Source organism: Amblyomma maculatum, chromosome 3, assembly GCF_055883805.1.
Source record: "Amblyomma maculatum isolate TAMU_Amacu chromosome 3, ASM5588380v1, whole genome shotgun sequence".
Classification (NCBI taxonomy): domain Eukaryota; kingdom Metazoa; phylum Arthropoda; class Arachnida; order Ixodida; family Ixodidae; genus Amblyomma; species Amblyomma maculatum.
The window spans coordinates 156,452,267-156,478,683 of NC_139346.1; the positions used below are offsets into that span (position 1 = coordinate 156,452,267).

A 26,417-nucleotide genomic window follows, 5' to 3' on the forward strand; every position below is an offset into this window, starting at 1 on the left:
ACGGATGATGACACGAGCTGAACTCAAGACTAGGAAACTGCTACTATTTGAAGTTTCCTGACTTTGAATTAAAAAGAAAATGCCACTACCACTTTTGCACGTGTTCTGCTGAAGAGCGTTAGTGGATGGAGCCTTCCTTTTATTGTTGATATTCCGTAGCGCACAGCACAGAAGGTACGCAACATGAGCGCTAATTTCCACTAAAATAATTTTTATTTGGTGATGACAGCTTTATCCAACCACATGACGTGTCAATACGTAATAACAAAAGCACGCAAAAAAAAATAGACCCGTGAGCACGTTTCACTATCACCTACTGCTCTGAATATAAAAAGAAAAAGCCATTTTTTGATAATGAAACAGACGGAGTGCTAACACACTTTTCTCACCCCTATTTTTTAATTGCAGCGGCTTAAATTATATCTCTCGTTTTTTGATCTCCATGCTTCGAACATTCTTCAAATTCGGGCGCGCACTTGTGACTGCGGCTGTGACGAGGCAAATTACCCAAATAATATCTAACTTCTCTGTGGCTTTATAGAAGTCGCTTATTTATGCAGTGGCCTATCTGCCCTATATACAACTTGCCACAAAAAAGTGGTATCTTGTAAACCACATTGTAGGTATACATGCCAACAATGCGTGCTTATGCCGAATGGTGAAGGAGAAGGAAATAAAAATGAAATGAAATGATTACTGTCGTCCAGGCATGTGGCCTTACACATGCGGGACAATTTTTCTAGTGCTGGCATGCAAACTTTGACGTCAATTTTCTGTGTAATCTTTGTGAGGGCGTGGGAACACTTGTGAATGTATGTCATTACTAAGATTTTCTTGTTGAGATCATAGCCTTTATATGTCAACTTGGTGCTTTTCTCTGCCTATGCAGGCTCTCCGTTACTGCTAATACGAGGTGCTTCGGCTAACCGGCTTCCTGTAGGCGATCTGCTTGATTGCTTAAACTCGTCTGCATTCGGCATGTACATGACTTATTGACTGCATTAGAAAGGCACGTTTTTACCACCCCTCTGTTAAACAACTTCGTATGTTCGAGGAAAAAGGTAAGAGAGCCTTATTCCCTCTATGTTCAAACATCCAGCAAACTCGATTCAGAGAAACATGTTTTAAATCAAGAAAACGGATGGTGCCCTGTATAGGCGCATCTCATGAGTAATTGACAGTAGCTTAAGACATTTCGCGAAGGTAGAGATTTATGCTTCCCCAAGGAGGCTTGCGTTGCTCTTTCTAAGGACAACCAAGTAATCATCTACAAACCGGAACGTTTTAATCACCACTTCACTGACAAGATTACTCTCGAGCCTGGTGTCCATAATCGCAAGAAACAAGTCACTGAGGGCGAGCTCAATGTAAGACCCAATACACACTCCCTTTTTTGAAGATAGAATTCCCCATTCCACTTCATAGATACAAGGACACCCAATTCAAGAGGCCATCGACTGACGCACCACATTCATTTTGAAACGAGACCGCACCAAATTCAAGAATGTTGTCTTCGATACATTCTAAATACACTCTGTGTTGCACGCTACGGAACCTCAAAAATAGCGCGAACCCTGACCCTTCTACTTTTATTCACCTTGGTTATCACTCCGACGCCACCTGTCCTGCAGATTACAAACTAGTTTCGGTAACCGCCTTCGTTATATTCAGTGTGCTTAATTCGTTATATCTGAATTTCACTCCTAGATCCAAAATTCGAGTACCAACGTGCTCAGCACGAAGCGGCGTTTCTCTATGTGCACCGGTTAGGCCGCCGTGGCTCTCTGCAGGTCGGCCCGCCCCCTCCCCACATTACGGTTTCGAGGACCAACCGCGATGAAACAAAGATGGCCGGTGCGAATCATTTACACGCGCTAGCTCAACTCGACTAATAATTTGTGTTCCATATCGTAAAAAATTGAATTGCCACCACTCCGACCCCTCTACTCCAAATGGGTGGGCCACAATTTTGAGACATGACGGCTCTAAAGGCCCAATTTCGGCACCCGTCTGGACAGCTTACGGGGTAACTGCTGACTTCTTTTTCTTCTACCTACAGCCACAACAACAACTCGACGGCGGGTGGTGTGTGGAGGGTGGCCGGTCCTGGCCGTGATGGGGCTGGGATAGGTATAGGTCACCGCCGCTTGCGGCGGGGGCTAGCCTGTCACCAATTTTTATCTATTGTAGGCCGTCATTGCACCCGCCACCGCTTCGGTGGTGGACGACGGCTGTTGCGGCGCGCGTCTTTCTCTGTCTCTTCTTTTTCTTCTCTATTTGCTCTTCTGTGCACGAGGCAGCGGAGGTGGCTCAGCTACAGAGCCAGTAGCAGGCCCGTGTATTTTATTTGTTGTTGTTGTTGTGGCTGTAGAAAAAAAGAAAAGAAAATGCACGGGCCTGCTACTGGCTCTGTTGTTGTGGCCGTAGGAAGAAGGAAAAGAAAATGCACGGGCCTGCTACTGGCTCTGTAGCTGAGCCACCTCCGCTTTCTCGTGCAGACAGAAGAGAAAATAGAGAAAAAAGAAAAGGAAGAGGGAGAGAAAGACGCGCGCCGCAACAACAACCGTCGTCCACCACCGAAGCGGTGGCGGGTGCAATGACGGCCTACAACAGATAAAAATTCGGTGACAAGCTAGCCCCCGCCGCAAGCGGCGGTGACCTACCTGTCCCAGCCCCCTGTATTTTCTTTTCCTTGTTCCTACTGCCACAACATTTTCTTTTCCTTGTTCCTACTGTCACAACAATAACAACTCGGCGGCCGCCCAAGCGAGGAGAACCTGTAGTGACGTCACACCTTAATCATAATATGGCGCGCCACCTTCAGGTTTTGCTTGGTGATCACGTGGTGTGATGACATCGTAGACATGGTGGTGCGCCACTTTTGCTTACATGGGATGATAATGGCGTCACTACGTCCGATTTACCTGATGGTCGCTTGTGAATGACATCACACCTATGGTGCCGCGCCACCTTGACCACCATGGCGGACACACCTTGGTCACCACCTTAGCTTACATGACGGTGATCACGTGGTTGCAGTGACGTATAACACTAGACTACAGTGCCTAGAATATAACTAGACTGCAATGATCATATACTCGGTCGCCATTTTGAATCTATGGAAGGATACGAAATGTACAAACGTTAGTAAGCTCTTAAAACCTCCTGTACTTTTCTCTCTCCCCCTGGGCAAAGATTTGAAGCTGGCAGCTGGGCTGTGCCTTGCCTATTCCGCGCACCGCTCAGTGGCTGCTACTCCTGAACCACGTGACTGCAGATAGCACACATTTGGAAGCTGGCACGTTTTCGTTATGGTACAGGCCAGACAAGGGCACGCGGGAGTTTTATGATACCGTACTACAACGGCAAAAGGCCAATCAAGGGAAAAAGGGATATCACAGCTCTGGTTAAGATAACGCTCAGCCTCAAGTAGAAAACAGTTCGTCTCGTTTCGTTGAATCATATTGGAGCAAGCCTTGCAGAATAAATTTGGACAGTGTGCATAAGAAGCAAGTCCGCGAACCTCCTTTTTGGGCTTTTGTGAGGTAAGACCCCAGTTTTCGCGCCGTGTAACCACGCGAACGTGCAGTGACTCTCAGACCATAGCATGGCTTGGGGATTTCCGTTTTATGCTGTAAATCTCCTCGGCGGAAACGCAAGCGACGCTCTCTATACACTGCGAGCGATGTTATTTGTGGTATGCCTTAATACTGAGCAACGTTTGTCGGGGCACTATATAGGTCACGTCGGCAGCGTGTGCATTGTACGCGAATCTATGTAACCTTAACGCTATTTACGAAACTAACGCTTGAAGATTCAGCAGGCTTCCGCTGGAGCTTGCTCGCCGTGAAGGGAGTTTTCTTTGGCGTTTCTTCCCTTCGCACAGTGCATATCCGCAGTACAGAGCTCTGGTTGCCGCAGAACTAGCGCTTTGGCCTTCATTCTCACCCAGTCCATCTTCATTTTGGGAAATCTTTGCCCTGCTCAGACGAGCCTTTTGAATTTCTCTTTTGCTTTTGGCATGCCTTTGCTTTTGGCATTTGGCATGGGCTGTTCGCACCTTCCGTTAATTTAAATCGATTCAAGTTCAGCGGACACAGCATCAATTCCTGACCGCGGGCGGCGCAAGTGGAAATGCAGCTTGCAAAGGCGAGCACGAAAAACTGCGCCGCAATTTTCTTTTCTAATGAAACTACTTCCACTGATTCCGCCAAAGAAAAGCGCGTTATCTTAATCAGTACGTGAACACCATTTTGATTTAACCATAATTTGTGGTCATCTGACGTAGTGATTTCATGTGGCACAACCTCATTATGCGCATATTCAAATTTTGAATCTTCAATGACATGGGGACCGCTAACCCAGCATGTACTGAAAACTTAGTGTAAGTAGAAGATAGTAAGAAATCGTAATTACACCTCCACATGTGTGTGCGATGTAAAGAACACCACCTGGGAGAACATTTGGGCCATCTGGTCCAAACATACACGAAACAATACAATATGACACCTCATTCTCCCTCATTTAGCCCCGCCGCGGCGGGTCACTGGTTAGGGTGCTCGGATACTGATCCTAAGGTCCACGGCCCAAACGCGGCCGCGGCGGCCTATTTGCGATAGAGGCGAAGAGCCTGTGCGGCCACCCCCGGTGGTCGAAATTTTCGCAGCTCTCCGCTATACGACATACCTCATAGCCTGAATCGCCTCGGGACTTTAAACCTTTCCAAACCATCTTCCTCGTTTAATTCCTTTCGTAATCTCTTCGGAGCATATCAGGTTTATGTTTAGAAGTATGATGATGTGAATTCAGGCACATATATAACCTTTCCCTGCAAAATGTTCCTATAGCGGTCTTCGCAAACACTTGCGGGGCACTGAGATGGATACAAAGCACATGGCGAGAGGTGACCAGTTACGCACGTGGAGCATGACGCTGCGGCGATGGTGGAGTGCTATAACATGGTCATGGTGTATCCCAGTCTGCAATCCGGAGCTCGTTTCCGTTCTCCGAAAAGCGTGCGCTTCAGTGGGCGATTTGCATACAGCTATCCCGAGTTGTAATTGGCCAAGACGGATTGTATGCTTCTTCAGGGATCCAAAGGTCTGCCCCGGATCGCCGATTGGAATACGCCCCTGTACCCGTCGGACAATAAAGTTTTTATGCCCGGGGGAGGTACTATATATGTTCGGACGCGTGGAATTTAGCAATATTTCGAAAAACTTCGCCCTCATACCAAAACTGTTCCGAGCAACTCTGGGCAATATCCGCATCAACGTCGTGACGTCACAGTGTGCTAACCATCGCCACTGATCATATTGGCGGTCTCTGAATAAAACTTGAATACTTTCGTTCGCTGCATTTCTTGGGGACAGTTAAGCGTTTCAGAAAACCTACGCAAGGAAGAACCCTGTATTTACTCTATTTCTGTATCTCTCCCATGTGTAGCGCTGCATTATACTCTCAGATTCTGATGCATGTGTCTGTGGGGAGTTTCTCAACTGCACGGTTGCATTCAGTGTCCTTCCAAGCGCCGTAAATCTACCCGTTGTCGCAAGCATTCTTAGCGCACGTGACTATCCGCGTGCCGCACGGATGATGGCGAATGCACACGAATTCTCTTGCTGCGTCACCGGTCGCTGCTGCTGCGCTGCACGAGGTGCCAGCTGTGGGCTCTGCGCGCATGCGACCAGCATTCCTTTCGACGCCTGACAACCGGCGACTACAGCACCGTTGAGCGACGCAGGACACCTGCTGCGGTGCTGTGGCGAGCGCATACTGGCGGTGGCATTTGCGGCGTGTTTCGCCAGAAGGGCGATACATTAAAACGACACTGTGGGGAATAACGGAGGCCTGTCTGGCAGAGGCCGTTCGAGAGAGAGCTTCTTTCTTATTTTTTGTTGAGCATGACTGGATACGCATGCGAAAGAGCCTTGAATCTGCGGTTTGCAGCTGCCCCTCTTCGGGCGCTGGCTCTTTCGGTGTTGGGTGTACGAACAAGAAAAATATATAAGGGCTTCTCTGGCATTGGCTTTGGCCTCTTTTAAGAATGGGGTCGTTAAAGGCCCATTGTAGTCGACGGTCGCACACGTGGGATCGATTCGCTGCAATTGTTATTTTCCGCGCTGCTAGGAGGCACCACTTGTTACGAACGTTACGAAAGTCACGATCATAAATGCCGTGCACATACACAGCATCGGGGTTTGGGGCTCTCTCGCCTTATTGACTGCTTCGGTCCCTCCCAATGGGCCCGGACGCTCGTGCACCGGAGCCATGGTGTTAGGTGGTTGGAGACAAATGGCGAAGTTCTTCGCCAGAAGGAGTAAACTACACCAGAGAGAAAGAGAGAGAGAGAATAAACTTTATTGATACAATGTGATTACGTGAGTGGTTCACCCAGGTCCAAGAAACCATTGGCGAATACGGCCCTCTGGGCCTGACCGATCTGCTGACGCTGAAGGAGGAGCTCTGTGTGAGCCAGCTTCGCCTCCCACTGCTCATGGCTAATTTTCTGTAAACCGTATGATTTACGTTGTTAGGGGCAGTTCCAAACCATATGGAGGATGTCGGACATATCTCCGCAGGCCGGGCATGCATTTGTGGGGTATTGAGCGGGCCAGATCTTATTGTGTCGGGTTGGGTTTGGTAGTGTGCGGGCTTGCATGTTTCGCCATATAGTGGCTTCCTGACGAGTGAGGTCCTTATGGGGATCTGCGTATGTTCTGCGATAAAGTCGATGGTAGTGCCCAAGAAGCATCCTTGCTGCATTTTGTATACAAAGCCCGCAAAAATCGGGGGCTGCATCGTCTGCCTTGGCAAGCCGCATTGTTTTTCCTAGACGTCACGCCGCTTTTAGATGTACTGGCCCTCTGAAGAGCTTCAAGAAAGCAGCCTGGAGCTATATGGCCGGGCATGTGTATAGAGTAGTACAGATGAGGCGCGGTCTCTCCGCTTAGTCATGGCTCGGCACATGGTGGTGCGGTCGTTGTGGCTGTAGGAAGAAGGAAAAGAAAATGCACGGGCCTGCTACTGACTCTGTAGCTGAGCTACTTCCGCTGCCTCGCACGGACAGAAGAGAAAATAGAGAAGAAAGAAAAGGAAGAGGGGGAGAAAGGTTTGGTTTGGTTTGGTTTGTGGGGTTTAATGTCCCAAAGCAACTCAGGCTATAAAAGACGCCGTAGTGGAGGACTCCGGAAATTCGACAACCTGGGGTTCTTTAACGTGCACTGACATCGCACAGCACAGGGGCGCCTTGCTTTTTCGCCTCCATCGAAAAACTGCCGCCGAGGCCGGGATTCGATTCCGCGTCCTTGTGAACAACTTTATTGATACAATGTGATTAAGCGGGCGGTTCACCCAGGTCCGGGAAACCATTGGCGAATACGGCCCTCCAGACCTGACCGATCAGCTGGCGCTGAAGGAGGAGCCCTGTGTGAACCAGCTTCGCCTCCCACTGCTCATGGCTAATGTTCTGTAAACCGTATGATTTACGTTGTTCGGGGCAGTTAGAGGGGGAGAAAGACGCGCGCCGCAACAACGGCCGTCGTCCACCACCGAAGCGGTGGCGGGTGCAATGACGGCCTAAAACAGACAAAACTTCGGTGGCAGGCTAGCCCCCGCCGCGAGCGGCGGTGGCCTACCTGTCCCAGTCCCATCAGGGGAGTCCTAGGTGTGATCGACGTGCAAGTGGGAAGCGCCTTGTACGGTCATTCTTGCGGTGCCAATGGTTGGATGCAGGCTGTAGACGCGTTTCCACCATCTACAGTGTGACTGAGCTCACGCCTGTTCTAAGCTCTGTCACACGTGCAGTCACGATCGTAACACGGTTGCGACATCTCAGTGACAATATGGCCGCGCCCGAAAGGGCAAATGTAGAAAGTGTAGAGATTGTGTAGCATTTTTAATTCAAGCATCTTACCCAGCGTTAAATACTCCGAGGGCATGGCTGCGGAAAATACTTTTGTTTGGTTTGTTTAAATTAGCTTAGTTTTTGAAGAAAGGCAAGGTGCAGTATCTCTCACGCATCTCCCACCTGCACCGCACCATGAGTGAAAGAAAAAAGAGGAAAAAAAAAAGTATCGTAGTGGAGGGCTGCGGAATAATTTTGGCCACCTAGGTGTCATTGATGTACACTGATATTGTAGGAGTTCGAACCCATGTATTACTGCGATGGAGGCGCAAATCAAGGCGCCCTTGTGCTGTGCGATGTCAGTGCACGTTAAAAACCCCGCGTGGTCGAAATGTCCGGAGCCCTCCACTACGGTGCCTTGAGCTCACAGCCTGAGTCAATTTGGAACGTTGATGCGGGACTCGCCGGCCTAGAGAGACCTGTCGTGATGATTTTCTTGCAGTATGGGAACGTGATGTGGTGACTATTGCCGCTGATCTCGAGTTTGATAATTATTTCAAAGTGAGAGTTAGGGCCTCAAAATTTCAGAGGCTACTTGTTTCAGCCTGAGATACACAGCAAAATAAGGCAAGTGGGTCTAGCAATTTCTCGTTCCCGTTCTTTTTACAAGCCTAATATGCTATACTGTGGCAGGCTACGCTTAGCGACGACGGCCTCTGCGACTCTGTAAACTAGCTACTAATCCAGTGCATGGTGAGAAATTTGTATTTGCCGGGCCGCGGTGGTGCAGTTGTTAAGATGCCCGATTAATATGCCGGTGTTCCTGGGTTCGATCCCGACCGCCGGCGGTTGCGTTTCGATGGAGGCTAAACGGAGAGGCGCCCGTGTACTGCGCGATGTCAGTACACGTTAAGGATTCCCAAGCGTTCGAAATTATACCCAAGCCCTCCACTACAGCACCCCTTTCTCTCGCTCCGCTTTCACTCCCACCTTCCTCCCTTCTCTTACGGCGCGGTTCAGGGGTCCACAGAACGAGTGTGACAGATACTGCGCCTTTCTTTTGCTGTGAACCAATAATAATAATAATAATAATAATAATAATAATAATAATAATAATAATAATAATAATAATAATAATAATAATAATAATAATAATAATAATAATAATAATAATAATAATAATAATAATAATCAATAATATTATTATTATTATTATTATTATTATTATTATTATTATTATTATTATTATTATTATTGTGCCACATACTTTAACGCAATATAGACTCGCGGTTATAGAGCCGTGTTAAGGCTTCTTGGCTAGATTAGTGCTTATATTGACAACACAGACGGGACGGGACGTAGGCGGGAAGATGACGCACCAATGTTCTTCACTTCTGTTTTCTAAAGTATAAGGTGCCAAAAATACCCCCCCCCCCCCCTCTTCCCCTCCCGATCGAGACGATCGAGATGCATGTGTTTACGTTTCCAAACATTTGACCCTGTGGCCCACTCGTCCAAGGCGGTGGTGGACATGGCCGACATCGGCAGAGTATTGGATTATATGTGGCCTGTAGCTGTTTCGCTCCACTAACTTCCAGTGTGCCGCTCTTCGGTTGTGTTGTAGGTGCACTGCATAATAAAACGACTTTGTCTTTCCTGTTCCTCCTCAGGCGACCTCCTGGCTAGCCTGGACACCCGGCACATGAACAACTATTATGGCTGCGTTTCTCCATGCGGACGCTTCGTTGCATCTTCAGGTGAGGAAGGGAGAGTTCCACTTTTGCATTTTGTACACTTCTATACAGATGGATAGCACGTGACGTCACGAACTCCGAGATGCTGCGATACTCCTGCTGTGCGGTAAACATAACACAAATTGAAGTATAGTTGCTGAAAAGCTGCAAAGTGTCATTCAATTAAACGATTGCTAGAGTTGTCTTTTTAATCAGACTGCAACAGTGGTATGAACGCATCCAGTGATGGTGATGGCGATTGACAGTCGTGTTCAAACAGTGCACGGTATGTTGTTCTTCCCCCGTTCTGTCACTTTTATTCCAAGAGAAGAGCCATATGGTTGGTGCGAACACAGTGCGAGTAAAGAGCATCAGCGCTATACATTTTTCTTAACTCCCGATGGTCATGTTCCCGCAACCGCGAACCTTAGCTACATGACATTTGTAATCAGACTGCCGGTCTTTTTGTAACATTTTGTATAAGCATCGTGCGTAGTGCTGGTAAGGCAGCAACTTTCTACAGGCGGCCTGCATGCTTCTTCGGAACAATTGAAAATTGGTACTGCCGGATTCCCTAGCAGACGAGCACTTGTATGCGCATACGTCATTTGTAACATAACGTGCGCATTGTGTAAAAAACGCGCTCGGCAGAAGGTTTATTGTGTGGTTTTTCGGAAAACTGTGACGTAGAACGCCTCGTGCTGACGTCAGTTGCTAAAAATTGATGAGTCGCGAACACGTGGGTACAGCTAGGTGCTGTGGAATCAATGGCTATGGACTGACGTTGGTCAAAGGCGCAGTACCTGTCACACTACTTCCGTGGACACTTTAACCACGGCGTAACGGTACCTTCGTACACATTTAAAAAAAGCGCGCCCTGAGGCGACGCCATATTTTGTATCTGGTGTCTTAATAGTAATAATAATTATTGGTTCACGGGAAGGGAAAGTCGCAGTATCTGTCACACTTGCTCTGTGGACACCTGAACCGCGCCGTAAGGGAAGGGAGGAAGGTAGGAGAGAAAGTAGAAAGAGAGAAAGGGGAGCCGTAGTGGAGGGCTACGGAGTAATTTCGACCACCTGAGGATCTTCTGAGGAACGCGCGCTGACATCGCACAGCACACGGACGCCACTTCGCTTCGCCTCCATCGAAACGCAACCGCCGTGGTCGGGTTCGAACCCGGGAACTCCGGCACAGTAGTCGGGCGTCTTACCTGCACCAAGCACGATCGCGAATCTAATAGCAATTTACGTCCTCACCCGATTGGTGGAAACGCCGGAACCGGAAGTGGTGGCAACCGAAATGGCATCCAGTTACTGATTTATTTTATTTATAGGAAGGGAAAGGCGCGGTAACTGTCTCACTTGTTTTTCTGTGGACACCGCAACCGCGCCGTAAGGGAAGGGAGGAAGGTGGGAATGAAAGTGGAAAGGGAGAAAGAGGAGCCGTAGTGGAGGGCTACGGAGTAATTTCGACCACCTGGGGATCTTTAACGTGCGCTGACATCGCACAGCATACGTGCGGACGCATTCAGTTCCAGTGTTTTCATCAGTCAGATGGCTTGAGGTGAGAGAGAAAACAACACTTCTGAAGCCGACGCAAATGGGAAATACGGAGCACGTGTTCAAAGCAGTATACGGGGCAGGTGTGTTGACGCGTGTACACGATGTAAATGAGTGAGCAAACAGTTTTTAGAACGTCAGACAATCGTACGAGGAATGATGACGATGACGTGGTCAAATTTGAGACAGTTATTTGCTGTTAGGACGAGGTCGAGTCAACGTCTTGTTTTTAGGCCCGGCGAAGGTCGTCGTTCAGTTCGTCAGTCGCATAACCTCACACGTCCAGACAGTTATGGGGGTCTCCGGTCCAGGTCCTCCATTCTGTAGCATACAGCGTGCAGTCCAAGAGCCGGGCGCGGTGTTTATTCGGCACGAAACCTACTAAGAATCCTCCCTCCGGTTCCAAGCACCCTCAAGCGGCGTAAACGTACAGAACCAGCGTCCAGCAATGCCTCGTCGAATGGAACCTGTCTGTCGACGACATCGTTCAGTTACGAAACATATTCGTCCCGGATTCGAAATTTCTGATGAGATCTTCTTAAACGTCTGTTCCTGGAAAAAAAAAAAAAAAAAAATCCCGGATCTCTGGAAAAGATGAATTCACATCTTTTCTAGTCAAGCAGCAAATGGAGTGCAAAATTCGAGCACTTCACGGATTGCAGCTGCGTGTTTCCGCGATGCCGATCAAGGTCTTTTAGTTTGTAGAAACAGGGTATACGAAGAAACGATGCGATGGCGCAGAATCGGCAGTCAGGTAAAAGCATAGTGACGACACGCTGAAAGGAAAAGTCGTGCAATAACAAACGTTGCATTATCTGACAAAATATTCTTTCGCGGTCTGGCCTGAGAAGAGAAGTAAACAAGGATATACTGCTAGCTAAGTTGCCAAACTGACTGAAAATCGAGTTCTTTCCACCGCTTTCTTTATATTCGAATCTCTGCCCGAGCCTTTCTGCCCGAGATACTTATACTACACTTACGCATACACTGCTCATTGCACTCAGCTCGCGTGGGGGATTATCCGCAGCGGGATGCATTCACTGTAAATTTCTCCTCCTGCAAGAGTACGTATAGTAGCACTGATTCCAAGAAGCGTACAGACGCACACTTGGTGCGAACACGGCGGGTCCTCGTCCTTGTCGAATCATTTCTTCGCCTTTCTTTACTCTCTCTCATAGACGCTCGCTTGACGCGTTGCAAACTTTACGCGTCCTTCTACCTCGACAACTAGATGCCGCAGTGCCGCTTTCTTGCCTACGCAGTGCACATTGCTCACACCGATCACGCACGGCGTTGCTTAAAAGACCGACGCGGGCTCTCTGCCAACTACAGGCCTGTCTTTTCTCCTTCTTTCTTTTCTTGCGGCAGAACCGCCGTTTTGTAACATCGAAGGCAGGCAGATAACGAGTCTATACGGTGATGGGAAGATGGCGCCGCCACTGTTGCTGTTGGCTGACTTTTCTTCTCGGGGCCAGTCAGCACGATTCCGTGTCGTACGACGTCACGAATGCGTCAGAATTTCGTAGGAATCGCTGGGGCGCTCGCGCGACCTCTATCAGCGTTGCAGTTATTTACGGTGTTATTTTTTTTCCCCCAGGTGATTCACCTGTGCGTAACTGTTGCGCGTTTCTGGCAAGCGCTGTTTGTTTTGCTTGTTTCTTCGATCTTCCGTATCATATAATAAGCGGCTGACGTCCTGCTTTCCACGTCATTCACGAATCAAGAGGTCTTGTCACCAGGGTGCCCCTTCGGAGTGCTGTGACACCACCGGGGCGACCTTGTTAACTTCTGATTTTTTTTTTCTATTGCTTTTCTTTATTTGTGTTAACTGACGACGCATCGGTGTTTCAAGCCACAGCTGTCGTGTCGTGTCCTGCTATCGCTGAGTCAGCTGGCACCCACGACTCTAAACCTGCGCACGAAATGGATATGTCTCGAAGAACGGGTCGCCAACCCATTGTAGGTTTGGCTGCTGCGCCAGGTTAATTCCTTCTCTTTCGTAGGCGCGCGTTACATGCTTTGCCAAATGTTTAGAGGCGGGGAGGGGGGGGGGGGGGGGGTTGTATAGGGCCGCGTTTCTCGTTTCTCCATCAGGTTATGACTTCCACAGATGCCATGAGAGCTGCATTGCTCGGCTTCTAATTTGTTTGCAAAGGCTCGATTGTGGCACATAATTATTGTGCGAGCCATAATGCGGAGCTCTTCCTCCGTGAACAGTTTTCTTCGATGGATCAAAACTACCAGTAGTTAAATAATAAACAGAGCAACGAAAGGAACGAAGTAGATGAACGCTACCCTTGTTTTGGTCGTCAGTGAAAACTTATTTGTGAGTCCGCATTGCTCGCTTTCTTGTGCGTTTTATTTATTTATCCGATGTCCATCTGGTGAAGAGTATTAACTATCAGTTGGGTGCCCGAGCACACGGGCATCGAGGGAAACGGTACTGCCTCTAATTCCACGCGTCAGCTTTAGCTCACTTTCGTTGGCTCACCTTCACTGCCTGTCATCTGTCTTTGCCACCATCGCCATCCCTCTTTGCCCCCGTACTACCAGTCCCGGCGGACCATGCGCTTGACGGCAGCAACCTTGCGTAACGAGATAAGTCGGACGTTACAACTTACCACCTGATCCTGACCCACTACCGGAGGAAATGCAGGGAGCAGGTCATGTGCTGATACACAGTCTTCTCTAAGGTTTCGCCCTCCGTCAAGGCGCAATTGACTTATGGCAACGGTACAGACCTCGAAGATCCCGTACCGCTTCAGCTACCGATCCCGACTCATCGGACCCTAACGTACCGGTCCCGGGACAGGACCTGCAGATGGGTCTTCTTCCGGCACATTTCTACCCGGACTGCGGTCTCACTGAAAGGCCTATACCGCGTCCCAGTTGACCTGGGAGTTCAGGGCACACGCCATACCTACGGGGGCGTCACCTTGACCGTAGTCTGGCACCGATGTACTAGGCATGGATTTCGCCACCTCGCGGGCGGTGCTGGACTCGAGCTTCCGGCTAGGAGTTGGATCTTTTGCATCGTCTTTGAGACATCAACCCACCCCTTTCCCATCCTGTTCTCCCTTTACGCATAGGGGCCACCCCCTCTGAATAAACGTATATTCACTGACTCCTTTGTTTGCGTGTCAGCAATGTTCCCACTGCATGCGCCGCATTTGGCAGTGTATAACGCTAGTGATTATCGCGAGATGGCGCTGCAAACGCCAAGGCCACGTGCTTGAGCTATGTCGTTACTGCCTGTTGCGTTGTGAAGTCTGTGGGTTCCTCTTTAGGGCTCAACGCTCAGTTTCCACTACGTTCTCCTTTCTTTCTTTAACGTATGTGGTGGATTTCGGTCAATTGAGGTTCGCGGCCGTTTTGATCGTTGCAAAAGCTGCGCGCTTACTCATTTCTCTTGCGACGATCATAGCGCAACTCAATTGTTTCTGTGAAGTTCACTTCGGTCAATGCAGTCTGACGTCACTCGGAAGGCATGTGACGGCGGCGACATTCAGTTTAATTCCACCTCCAGTTGAATAAAGGTAATTGTGTACGTGCTTACCTGCAGTGCGAGATTTTCAACAGTTGATCATTCTCTTCTTGATTTCATACCGCTAAAGTTAGTAAATTACCAGTTTTTAAATGCGTGATCTTCATGATAGCCCAGACTGAGGAGTTTGTTTTCTTTTATCTATTGGACGTCACAGAAGGGTACTCGGCCGCTGTTTATTTTCTGCTCTCTCACATGCGTTCCACTACCGCCGCTGTGGTATAGTTCACAAGCCATATAGAGCGTCAACTAAGTTGTGTAGTCTGTGCAGATAAGTTGCTCAGCATGGACGGGTATATCTATGAATTGATGATGATAGTGAAATTAAGCCGGTGTCCAAATATGGAAGCTCTTTCAATGCGATTAAAGTATGGTCCCTGTTAAGCAGTCTATTATCCTCTTTAAATGAGACAGAAATAGAGTCCATACATATGCATTCCGAGGAAGTGCGGGTGGCGTCCTGCGTCCGTCACGAAAGTATCTGATTGGTCGAACGAGAGGCGCGCAGTCTCGTCATGTTTCCCACCCGATCGACCAATCAGCGCTCTGCCATGTCATGTGACCGTGTACCGTGGCGCCATCAACCTTCCGGCCGATCAGAGAATTTTGTAGGCGGAGTTGGCAGGTGACGCAGCTGAGCGTTGGAGGATCGGTGAGGCACACGTGACGACACAAGACCACGGGACATGGCCTCATCGGCAGGGGCTCTGGCGGGGGTCCTGTTGTGCTGTGACGTCATCTACAGCGTCGAAACTTCAGTCATACAGTGTTACAAAGTATCTGAAGAAAGAAAATCACTTTCCCTGAAAGGAAGAAAGGTCGAACCGCTGGTATTCGGGTTACGAGCCATGCGTGTGCTGCCTCTACGTCACAAGAAGAGTGTTCGTTCACTGCGATAGATTAGAGTCCTTACGCTACTGGCTCTTACGATGGAATGGACAGCAGCCGCACATCATATGGCAGCAACACGTAGTTGAAATTAAGACCGCTAATCAACAGGTATTCTAAGTATTCCTACTAATTAGCTATGCTATTTAACGCTACAAAATAGCACTACGGCAAAGCCTTGAGCTGTGTCGTGCTAATTAGCAACTAATTGAACCATTACTTGGCAACAGTGAATGCTAAGTGCGACGATGGTATATCGCATCAAATATTACGGATACTTGCGTCAGCCAAGTTTGTATTTCCCATCCAATACATTTGATGGCTGTGCGCGCGAGTAACGTGTCGATGGGCGCGCTTTTGTTTCTTTTTTTCGTTTACGTCTGTTGTACAGTAGCTTGAATTGCCCGGGGACTCCTCCGTGCAGGATTCACTCCCGACGTGAAAGTGTGGGAGGTGTGCTTCAGCAAGACGGGCGAGTTCAAGGAAGTGAAGAGGGCCTTCGAGCTCAAGGGCCACACGTCGGGAGTCTTCTGCTTCGCCTTCTCCAACGACTCGTCCAGGTGAGCCTGCAGGCTTTGCGGACGTCCATATATATGCACCTGCTGTGAAGCGTTCGAACCACACGGCGCTCCCCGTTTCGCGGTGGTGACATTTGTCGACACAAGCTTGCTTTGTTTCCGAAACGCGATAAGTAAGCCACGAACTTAGTGCGCAATACTGCATGGTGTACCACGTGGGCTCCTTCGAGCTCTTAGTAATAGTGTGTGGTGAACTTTATGCTCCGAAGACAGTGCCAAGGCTTTCCTTGTGGAACAACGCCACCTGGCGGTGCTGCTGACATGCTGATATGTTGACATGTATAGCCATGGCTGCTAACTGTTTTGCGGTTTATAGTTAGTCGTCTAGTTCACCCTGCGAATTTACACCCAAACAATTCTTTCATTGTGTTAGCAGTACTACTCCAGGTTTCGCCTCGTCGCGTAGCACCGGCCGTAACCCCGGTTGAGCCGATCAGCCGAGCAGGTGGTGCGCCGTTGCCTAGCAACCGAAGAAGGAGAAGAACGCTCGGTCACTGGCAGCTAAGCTCCACATTCGGTTCAGCGGCATTGAACCCTTCTCATTTATATGTGGGCTGGTAGCTAACGCTCTCGCGTCATACTCTTAAAGGATGAGCTTAAGTGTCCCCAATAATATAGCACCTTACGCTGAGAGGGCGTGATAGGATAATAATGTAGCCGACAAAAGAAGCTTCCGCCGTTGCTATCGCAATTCAACTAGGGTTAACCAGAGTTAAACCACAACTAACTTTTTTTTTTTTTAAATATCAACAGTTACAGCCATATACAGTAAGACAATTTTCCCTCGCCGCGTCTATCGCGCACCTCTACCTGACTGTCCGCGAATCAGGTGTGTAAATGCCCGTTCCGCTTCCTGGTTCACCTGTTGCTTCGCGTTTGCGCCATGATCCTAACGATGCGGTGTGTGTTCGCGATTTACCGAGGTCGTAGCTGGAACCAAGTAATCTGTCAAAGCCGCTTGATGTTACGTAAAGCTCACGCGCGTCTTATCGCACCCGGGTCAAGGAGAATAAAGTCAGTGTGTGCATAGCGAGGACATCAGAGTAACGAGCCCGTTGCGGGGGTCTCCCTTGCACAAATTGATAAGCGCGATAATAAGGGGAACAGACCTGCTTTATCTGTTGTTCTTTCTATCGCTTAGCTCCTTGCTTCATTCGCTCGTTCATGGGGCGCCATGAGGCTTCGATCCATTCCACCTGGGAATGTTAGCGGACGCATTTCCTCCACTCGTGAGCTCATATGTTACGGTGCTGCTCTTATCAGCCCCTCGCAGCATCGATTACAAGGTTAAAGTTAACACACTTCTCGTATTCGTGGTTGCTGCGGTTTATCTGTCTCTCTTGAGTTATCGGCCTATGTGCTCGCGTCACATGGCCGAAATCTATATACCCACCAGCCGTTGCCTTCCGTCCTCCCTCCAGACTTGCAGAGATAGCGGTCGGATATTGAGCAAATTTCCGCTTTGCGAAATTCCCGTTTCGATCGTTTTCATGCAACGGGATCGAGGCGTTGTTCGCGTCGCCGAATTATTGTTGCGTATCCGCTGGCAAAGCCAATAACTTTCGAAGGCTCCGTCCCAACACCATTTGTAGTGCCGTATGCTGGAGAATAGGCAGCTGGAAAACATGACGGAGGGGCAATGAGGTGTGTGTGTGTGTGTGTGTGTGTGTGTGTGTGTGTGTGTGTGTGTGTGTGTGTGTGTGTGTGTGTGTGTGTGTGTGTGTGTGTGTGTGTGTGTGTGTGTGTGTGTGTGTGTGTGTGTGTGTGTGTGTGTGTGTGTGTGTGTGTGTGTGTGTGTGTGTGTGTGAGAGAGAGAGAGAGAGAGAGAGAGAGAAGGAGGGAGGGCGGGAGGGAGGGGGGCATGGCCGGGCTTACAAAGAGCTCGCACGCCGTAATCGTAAATAAAACCTAATTACTGGCACAGCAGTAACCAGCCTCAAGGCTAAGAAACTCGCAGTAATCTGCAAACTGCCGCAACGAGGATGTGTCGGGGAATAAAGGGTACGCATGAAATCTGCGCAAAACAGACAGAGAGCGAGCGGCAAAATGATCAACGCAGATAAAATTTCTTACTTTGCGTATTGTAGGAGTACGCGACAAAACACACCTGACGGTACTTCAAGCAACTACATGATTTTCTCATTCTTGGCTCTGCGGAGGAATTGCGAATTGCGCGAACGGCTTGGATTTAGAGACCCCTGGTCATTGAAATTCCTTGTGATGAATGCAACTTAAGTTCAAAAAGGCTCATCGCCTTTTTCACCTAAATAGAAAAGCTAGTTTCGTCATGGAGGTCATCAGAACAATCGAATAGCATGCTCGATATTTCAGTCCTAGGCAACTAAAAGCAAGGTCATGCATTTTATTGTTTGCTTGTTTATTTATTTGTTTTTGCTTGCCGGCAGCTATTTGCAGCAGCTATTTGTCATAACAGTGTGTACGATAGCAGTTTTAAAAGCAGGGATCCTTTTTCAGAAATGAGAAGAATACGACGTCAATTTGAGCCTGCGCTTCTTCAGGGGCGAGGTCATGTCTCCGACTAAACTAAGATTGGAATCCGTCAACGTCATAGAGATAATTCATAAAAAAAGGCCATTATTTTGATAGTTCTAGTGGACACCAAGATGGAAATACATTTGAGCTGATTCATGTGCGTCATGTGTATATTCTCACTGTTTACGTAGGGTTTTGTGTTCATTGGCCGCTTCGTTTAAATACCTGGCTCTGGACACCCAGTTCTTATTATTGCGGCGTCCTCTGTTTTGTCTTCCCTGCCCGCAGGATGGCGTCGGTATCTCGTGACGGCACGTGGAAGCTTTGGGACTGCAACAGTAAGTAGCGAGCTATATTTGGGCGGGCGTGCATGATTGCGGGCATGCGCGCAATGAGTGAGCGAGTGCGTGAGTGAGAGCTGCGCCTCCCTGTCGCCCCAGCCAGCATTCTAGGTAGCTTTGGGCGAGCGTACGGCAGGGGCAGTTTCTCGTGCATCGTTCGTCATGCGACTTCGTGCGTTGACCGGCTTCCCCCTTTCTCGCGTTCGTTACCTTCCTACCCCTCCCTCTCTCTCTCTCTCTCTCTCTCTCTCTCTCTCTCTCTCTCTCTCTCTCTCTCTCTTTTGTTATAATGCATTCGGACTGACAGATCACGTGGTTTCTGCAGGGCGCTGCTGTACCGCATACAGCCACGCCGTCACCGCCGCTGCCGGCAGCCGCGTTGCGTCATCGTCGGGCGCGAATATTTCTTTTTCTTTTTTCACTCTCGGGGTCTCAAGAAAAGCAGCCATGACAGCAGAGCGGGGGAAAGAAAGATCAACGGGGGCATTCTCCGAAGAAAACACCCCTCGAGCCTAGCGAACGCGGGTAGGCGACCCCGTATAGCAGCAATTACGCGTATACGCGCTTTCTCCTCGTCGGCTGCGCGCGAAAGAGCGTACATGCAACGAGCAATCCAGAAGGAGAAAAACCATAAAAAAAAAAAAATACTGATATCTAAAGAAAAAGTAAAAAAGACTAGACGAGTTTGAGTTGAGTGCTCGATATGGAAGACAGCGACGTGAATTTATTTGTTCCTTTTTCTACGTCATTATCTTTAATTTTTCAATTCGTCAGCTTAATTCGAGATGCTATATTTTTTTTTTTTTTCACAATCTTCTCGCTTTCCTTGTTTATACCTTACGCTGGGTGGGTGGCGGAGAGGGAGTGCGCGTCGTAGAAACAGAAAAGCGAGGTGGCAAGTCTGGTGAAGGTATACTGTGAGTCGCTGACTGCATACCCAACGTGCGATGCGTTTACGATGTTTCTTTCTGTTCTCCTTCGCTGCTACGGGGGAAAAAAAGTACATGGGCGAGAGTGAGGGTTCGCTGGCCGGTGGCTACTGATACAAACAAGCCACGATGGGCACTTCGAGGCACATCGCGTTCTGACGTTTCTACGGGTGCATAAGGCGTAACGCTAACCGGCGCGATGAATGCTCGTTAACCCTATCAGTGAGTTACTGTGCTGCCGCCTGCAGCGGGTATGCTTACTATATACGTCGACTACTGCCGACACTGCATGCGAGGATGACTGACCTGCTGGTGACCTGTTTCTCTGCGCACGGCTCACACGATCGAGAAGGGGAGGAAGGGGGGGGGGGGGGGGATTTGCGCATAACAAGAAAAGAAGCAGGTAAAAAACAGTATGATAGAGTAGAAGCCCGTGCTATAAGGAGCAGATGGAAAAGGTTTCGAGGGAAGGTCGCTTAGGGTGGTGGCTTACGGTGCTTTCTGGAACTCCGTTTTCTCTCTCTCTTTGAAGAAAATGTCTTAATGGGAAATGCTCTAAATCGGTGGACTAATCCGTCCTATTGGGAGTAGCTGACAGCACTTGAGTTCGAGCTCGATCACGGCGGTCGCATTTTAATGGAGACGAAATGCAGACAGCGTGTGCTATATACGATGTTGGAGCAAGTTAAGTATCTCCAGGTGGTCAAAATTGTTCGGGAGCCTTCCAGTACGGCACATCTTTCCCTCTTTCATTCCCACCGTCCTTCCTTCCTCACAGCGGGGTTGAGGTGCTCATCGCGGAGCGAGACAGTTGCTGCGCGTTTCATTTCCTCAGAAGCAATTTTTCATTTTCAGTGGGGCGTACATTTTGAATAGCGCGCAGCAGTTACCAATTAGAATCCACATTTTTTTTTTCCTTTGCAGCCGTGTGCTCTTACGCTAAGTTGGACGCTGACGAGTGGTAGAGAAACTTCTCAATTTTCTAATCCTGATTTTTATTCCCAGCATATAAAAACCGCCCTACTGTCACTCCATCTGGCCTCTAGCTTTTGCTAATCCGATTAGTTTCGACCGGTGCCTAAAGGTTAGAGGGGCGTCGAACGGGCTGCTGCTGCGACCTCACCTCCACTTACCTCCACGCGGTTAGCGCGCGGTTATTACCCCTTGCCTTGCATCGCGGGCGAAGCTTCGCTCGGCTTCGGCGTATCACATGCGGCATCTATCGGCACCGAGAGAAGCGCGGCCGGCCGATAACCGACGACGCGACGCGAGCAGCGCTTTGCTTCGAGGTCGCCCACCCCGGTGACGAATAAGCTGAACGCTGCAGCTGCAATATCTGCGCCGCGCTGTGCCTCCTTGTGCGAACCCCCTGCAGCGATGCTCATGCCGCTTAATTTGCGGTCAGCTTTATATTGGTCACCGCCGCACTGCGCTGTTTGGTAATCCGTCTGTCGCCGGCGACGACGGTGGGTGAGGGCGAAAAATGATCGAAGTACATAGGAGGTTCGATACGTTGGAGGAAAATTCCTCGCAAACGCGGCTGTGCTTTCGAGGGTTTAATGCGATTCATTTCGACGATTCGGTGTATGGGAGAGGATTTCTAGGATAGTTGCGTTCACTACTTAATGACGCTGCCGGTGTAATACGATCGCGCGAAGATTGGGAGGGATTGCGCAAACCAGCTTGCGCGGGCAATTGTGTGCGCGCTCGAGCGCCCGCGTCGGCGCAAATTTGTCACTGCGTCTGCGCGTCTGGCGGATCGCGACGCCTGTGCCCCTTCCCCGCCTCTCTCGAGCACCTCGACAGCAGCTCCCGTTAATTGTGAAGCGCCGTTGAGATTAACGGGATAAAAATTGGGTGAGAAAACGATTAAATTTGGGAAATGATGAGCCAGAGCACATTAATCGAGAATAATTAGGCCGGTCTTTTATTTTTTTTTAAAGGCGCACTGGCTTTTTTTTTTTTTTTTTTGTCAGCTGTTGTGACATCAATCGCCCCAGCGCGTGCCTTCACCTCTAACACTGTGCAGCATCTTAAGTAGATAGCGGTGGGGCAAAGCTTTTCCGCTGCTATATATATAGCTGTCGCTATTTTTTCTCTTCACACGATCGAGAGGAGGGGGGAATTATATATATTTCCTTATGCACCGTCCGGAGCAGCCGCGCCTGTTCGTGAGTTAGGCTTGGTTTTGGAACCTGGGTTTGGAGATAATGCTGTACATTGTTTTGCAGTGTCACATATCCCCGGTTTATAAACACACGGCGGCGTCCGAAGCTGGTAGGCTCGTTTCTCCATTAATCTCAATGCCATGAATCGCGCTGCACTTTTTTTTTTTTTTTTCCGGCGAGAGTATATCAAGGAGGTTATAGTGCGACACGCACATGCCCCTCGAAGTGCATATTACTGCCTTGAGTATGTTGTTTACCTCGCATTTGTCGTCTACAGCGTCGCCTTTAATCCTGTCTATTTCATCGGCACTTACCTGTCATGTGCCCAATCATGCTCGAAGCTCTACCGAGTGTGGGGCGGTGGCGTTGCGAGCAGGCGCAAGTGACGTTATGGGCAAGATGGCGGCAGCGGCAGATTAACAGTGATGAGGACCTGTTAAAAAAAATAATAAGACGGCTCCTGTAGCCCCCCCCCCCCCCCCCTTCACACACACACACACACACACACACACACACACCGCACCTACCCCGTCCCATGTTGTCATGTTATGTTTGACAATTGACGCGTTTTATAATTTCCAACAGAGAACACACGTCATATTTACTCGAAGAATCCGCGGACTGTTTACGAACATCGCCTGAGCGTATATACTTGCCCTCAGGGCACACGGACAGAGTTTCATCTAGAGTGAGCTATTCCAGGGAATCAGAGGACAGACAACATTCCTCCCTCAAAAATAAGGAAGCGAATTCGTAAATAGTAAATTTTTTCGAGTGGTTATTTTCTTGGCTAACTCGATAGCACAGGACTATTGGCTGCGTGTGAGCACAGGCGAAGTAGAAATCGGTCTTGTTCATAAGCTGTTAGCAAATGCTTACCGAAAATACGCTACCAGTCACCTAATATTTTTGTGAAATTCATCCAGAAAGACGAATTGAAGCTCGCCTAAGACAATATGTTTCTACAGAAAGTGCGACATTATGTTCTGTATGCTGATTTAAAGCACTGAAAATAATGCTTATTACTCTAAACGCCGTCATAATACGGTGCGATAAATCTTTTCGAAATGGCGGCGCCTGTAGAACATGGCATCTTTATTGAACAGGCACGAAATTAACACGCTCAAATATTCAATAATACATATTTACAATTATACAGCTCCTCAACATTTACGAAGACTGTATATATTTACATTTCGCACATAATTGACACTTTTAAAACAGGAGGGAGCATTTTTGCATATGTAACATACCTTTTGTGCTGTCAATTTAAGAATAAATTTACATTTAACGAGATAGCGTAGCAGCTCGTTCCACCGAAAAGCCACCGGCGCCGTAGTCTGCGGTCGGAAAATATAGGGTGGACACTGAAAATAGGTCGGACACTTAAGCTCCGCCATTAAGTATGTTAGAGGGCAGCGCTAATGGTTCCTATTTGCCGGCTCTCCACGCATATCCTCTTTCGCGTACATGCACTTTTCTTTAAAATAGTGTGAACACGTAAACCGTGCTATCACGTGTGCAAGACGAAGCTTAAGCGTCCTCCTATTTTTTACAGACACGTTTACGTGTTTACACAATGGAGAAAATATAAGTTTAAATATTTCGCAGGAAGCCTTTCTTGGCTCATACGCGCCGCGCACAGAAAACTATCAGAAAACGTCCATCGCACTGCCAGTAAAGAAAAAAAGAATCTGTCGTGTCCACCGGGAATCGAACTACTTTCCCTCCGGTCCCCAGCCGTGCGCGCAAACCACTACTCCACGCCGTGGATATGCTAGAAAAACTGCCCGATGACATTGACGGTACCGGAATCATGGATGAGCGCTAACATTTTCTTAATTCACATGAAAGGGGACGTAAATGACTTGAAAAATTATAAACCGATCAGCTTACTATCCGTTACGTACAACGTATTTGCTAAGGGTGATCGCTAATAGAACGAGTGCAAGCTTGGACATCAATCAACCAAATGATCAAGCAGGTTTTCGGAAAGCATATTCTACTATCGATCATATCCATACTATCAGCCAGATGATTGAAAAATGCTCGCAATATAACCAGCCCCTATACATAGCATTCATTGACTACGAGAAAGCATTCGACTCAGTCGAAACCTCCGCAGTCACGCAGGTATTGCGAAATCAGGGAGTTGACGAGCAGTATGAGAAGGAAGATATCTAATAGTGGCTGCACAGCAACCATAGTCGCATAAATAAAGTAACAAAATTCCCATAAATAAAGGTGTTAGGCAAGGAGACACGATATATATATATATATATATATATATATATATATACACACACATTAATCATTTGAACTATAGATAATCCGGTCCTGGATGGCGGACACGCTTGTGAGTACTGCGATCGCGTAGCAGCATGTTGTAATTAAACTGATGAAACTTCAGCGAACAAAGCCGAAAATGTGCGTGACTGGAATTTGCGGGAAACTTCGAACGCGTTAGTCCGGTGACGGGCTCCTGTCAGGCTTATCGGCCATAACAGCCGGTCTGAATTCTGACGTCGACCTATAGGGCGCACCGTCTTCGAAAGCTGCTAACTCGCGGTGCTTGAACAGTGTTCTCGAACCATTACACTTTCGAGAACCTTGCATATTCCGGACGCAGTGGAATGGCGCCGAGGCTGCGACCGCTGACCGCAAGTGAACGGACAGATCGGCGACACGAAGCGATAGCCAAATTACTTTCTTCGTTCTGTATACGCCATTGTTTTGTTAGTTGCTCGAACGTCTTTCGTTACATCCCCGCAGTCGAGTACCAGAAGGGCCAGGAGCCGTACCTGCTGACGACGGGCGAGTTCCCGCCGCTGGCCGAGGGTTCGACTCCCCGCTGCCTGGCCCTATCTCCCGACGGCCGTACCGTGGCCATCGCCACCGACGACGAGGTGCATGTGTTCTGCGGGAGGACGGCCCAACTCAACGCCAAGCTCGAACACCTGCATAACGGTAAGGGAAGGTCTTCAAGCCTCATATATATGCCATCTTGGTTTTTATTGCCTCGCCTCAAAGAGCAGTTGTGTTTCACGATTACGTTCGTATAGGGAATGACTCTTAATTCGCTCGCCTTAATCCGCCGATTTGTGCGTCCTGCAGCTGTCAGCGTAAAATTAAAGAGCAGCTGCATCACTTTCCGAGAATTTCGCGATATTCAAGGATTCAAATCTACATTGGCTGTAGGTAATGCATGCAAAGTGTTTTCGCGCTAGCATTCAAACTGATGACGTAATCGACGATTAAACCTCGAGCTTCTCCTCAGAACACTAAAGTTCTGCGGAGAAGTTCAGTGATGACGTCACGGACGGTACTATTTCTGATGTTCGTTCCCTTCGCCCACGTCCTGCTGCACATTTTCTGACGGTGCTAATCAACATTTCTAGGGCTTTGTTTTCGGCAGCCTTGTTTTCATTTCTTCAAACCAAGTGTGTCTACGCAGAAAACGTACCGGTATCGTCAATGACGTCATCATGCGTCGCTGTGCAGTGCGGTGAAGCCTGATAGCTGTGGCGATTTTAATCGCTAATTGCGCCATTGTTTCAAATGCTAATGCCAAGATATTTCGCAAGTACAAGCTATAATCATTCAACCGCTTGAAACTCATAAAAATCTAAAACCGATGCACCTTCCCTTTAATGTCGGCGACGGAGATGGTGATGATAAATGACGTGTCTGCGTGTGGGCACAGCGTCATACAATGCCCTCGAGGTGTTTGCTCAGCGGGGTCTAGTGCACGCGCGTATGCAAGGAATGCGTCTGCGATGTCCTCGATCAGGGCCGATGACATTCGACAGAAAGAGTGCGTATAATGGCGCCCTGCAGGGTGCAGTAAAGAATTCGGGTGGCTGTCTAACTGCAGGCGCTGAATTCTGGTCGCGTTTTGTAAGTTCCACGTCTCGTCGTGTCGCCGTGGCTTCCCCTGCGCTGCTCAAGCGACGTCTTGACTACGCGCATGGACGCGCTCAGGTTACGCATTGGTAGATCCGAGCATTGGTAGATCCGTGTTTCGATCAATGGCGGTGGCATGTGTGCATGCGTGGCCACCAGGTGTCTCCTCGCGTTTCAATGCGAAAACATTATTATATGTTCCGTTAGCACTAAAGCAGTGGCGTGAAAATCGCGGGCACGCCTTTGGAGGCTGGTAGTTGGTAAGCGACATGACCGAGCCGCTTGTCGCTTGTCGGCCGATTTCTCGCCGGCGAAGCTGCGAATTAATAAAACATTACATAAATTTCATTTATATGGTGGTAATTTGAATTAAACGCCACTATAATACGTAACAATGCGAAGTAAATTGGTTGCGATTCGAAGGATTGTTAG

The 26,417-nt window shown here is 48.7% G+C and overlaps 1 protein-coding gene across 1 annotated transcript in view; it reads left to right on the top strand.

The window, feature by feature from the left end:
• LOC146196567 (transducin beta-like protein 2) overlaps positions 1-26,417 on the top strand; it is a 262,041-nt gene that overhangs the window by 198,331 nt on the left and 37,293 nt on the right. The window contains exons 5-8 of the mRNA XM_084598315.1: positions 9,517-9,603; positions 15,998-16,133; positions 18,933-18,982; positions 24,855-25,049. Of these exons, the coding sequence (XP_084454441.1) occupies positions 9,517-9,603; positions 15,998-16,133; positions 18,933-18,982; positions 24,855-25,049 (468 nt within the window). The remainder of the gene's footprint in view (positions 1-9,516; positions 9,604-15,997; positions 16,134-18,932; positions 18,983-24,854; positions 25,050-26,417) is intronic.